The sequence below is a fragment of the Mandrillus leucophaeus genome, unplaced genomic scaffold (genome assembly GCF_000951045.1).
Source record: "Mandrillus leucophaeus isolate KB7577 unplaced genomic scaffold, Mleu.le_1.0 Scaffold307, whole genome shotgun sequence".
Lineage (NCBI taxonomy): Eukaryota > Metazoa > Chordata > Mammalia > Primates > Cercopithecidae > Mandrillus > Mandrillus leucophaeus.
In genome coordinates, this window is record NW_012103221.1 from 3258817 (window position 1) to 3260407 (window position 1591).

At 35.3% G+C, this 1591-nt stretch overlaps 1 protein-coding gene across 1 annotated transcript in view; it reads right to left on the bottom strand.

Moving 5' to 3' along the window:
- The window catches only part of KIAA1841 (KIAA1841 ortholog), an 83783-nt gene that overhangs the window by 54918 nt on the left and 27274 nt on the right, over positions 1–1591 (bottom strand). The window contains exons 9-10 of the mRNA XM_011987328.1: positions 1117–1203; positions 895–1005 (exon numbers count right to left, since the gene is read on the bottom strand). Coding sequence (XP_011842718.1) covers positions 895–1005; positions 1117–1203 — 198 coding nt within the window. The remainder of the gene's footprint in view (positions 1–894; positions 1006–1116; positions 1204–1591) is intronic.

Below are 1591 nucleotides of genomic sequence, written 5' to 3' on the forward strand. Positions count from 1 at the left end.
TGGGTTCAAGTGAGTCCCCTGCCTCAGCCTCCCAAGTAGCTGAGACTACAGGCGTCTGCCACCATGCCCGACTAGTTTTTTGTATTTAGTAGAGACAGGGTCTCACCACAGTGGTCAGGTTGGTCTCGAACTCCTGACCACAGGTGATCCACCTGCCTTGGCCTCCCAAAGTGCTGGGATTACAGGTGTAAGCCACAGCGCCCAGCCTATATATTAATGAAATACTGACAAAGTATGAAGAACAAATAGATGACAGAAAATACAACGCTAAAGACAATTTTCCCCACCAAAATTTACCAGAAAGTAAATTTGGTTCTCTTGTAAAATTCAATATAACATTTGTACAGATAACTAAAATCTGTTAGTGAAAAGACAGCATTTTAAAGGCACTAACCAGAATACCTTTCAAGATTAACATACAATATTTTTTTATCATTTTAATGTTTAAAACATTATGACATTTACCCAGTAAATAAAATGTACTAACAACTACCTTGTTTTGAAAGTATTTTTCTAAATGAAAGTTGGATCACACGCAAAAAAGATGTTATCCCATTCCTTATAAAAGTAGTTATATTTTTATAAATATGCACTTTGGGAGGCTGAGGTGGGTGAATCACGAGGTCAGGAGTTCGAGACCAGCCTGGCCAACATAGTGAAATCCCATCTCTACTAAAAATACAAAATTAGCTGGGTGTCGTGGCATGCACCTGTAGTCCCAGCCACTCAGGAGGCTGAGGCAGGAGAATCACTTGAACCTGGGAGGGGGAGGTTGCAGTTAACCAAGACCACGCCATTGCATGCCAGCCTGAGTGACAGAGTAGAACTCCGTCTCCAAAACAACAACAACAACAACAAATACATATATAAAAATATATTTTATCTTCACGACACCTTATGTGAATATAGACAATATTTCCATGTCGATCCACATTGATTTTTCCAGGAATGCAAGGAATTCTTCTTTCTGTTTCTTTTGTTAAAAGTTTCTTACACAAACAGCATCTATAAACAAAGAAAATACAAAAAACATCCAGGAAGAAGAATGTAAATGTAGTAAATTACAGAATATAGCTGCATTATAAAGCATATCAAAGAAAAAACATGTTAGCATACCTATACAAAGTTGCTGCATTACTCCGAGAATCTGGATTCAAGTACTCAGGATCAAACAGTCTTTCAATCTTCTTACAAAAAAGTTTGCTATTAACAACAAATGATCAAAATATTAATTTTCTACATTTACTTTATAATGATGAAAATAAACAAACCAATCTGTGCATTTGTAAAATAAGATTAATAAATCCTTAGTGGCTCTCTTTGGGAGTTTGTAACACATTTTTAGTGTTCTAAGTAAATAAACAACAGTTTATCATTATCTAAGTAAATAAAATTAAGCAGTTCTGATGAAAACTGCTTGATCAATCAATCATCTATTTTCTCATAAAAAATAAGATTGATAAATAGCTATCTTTTAGTCATTTTTAAATTGTATTTATTTATTTATTTATTTATTTATTTTTTGAGATGGAGTCTCACTGTGTTGCCCAGGCTGGAGTGCAACGGTGGGATCTCTGCTCACTGCAACCTC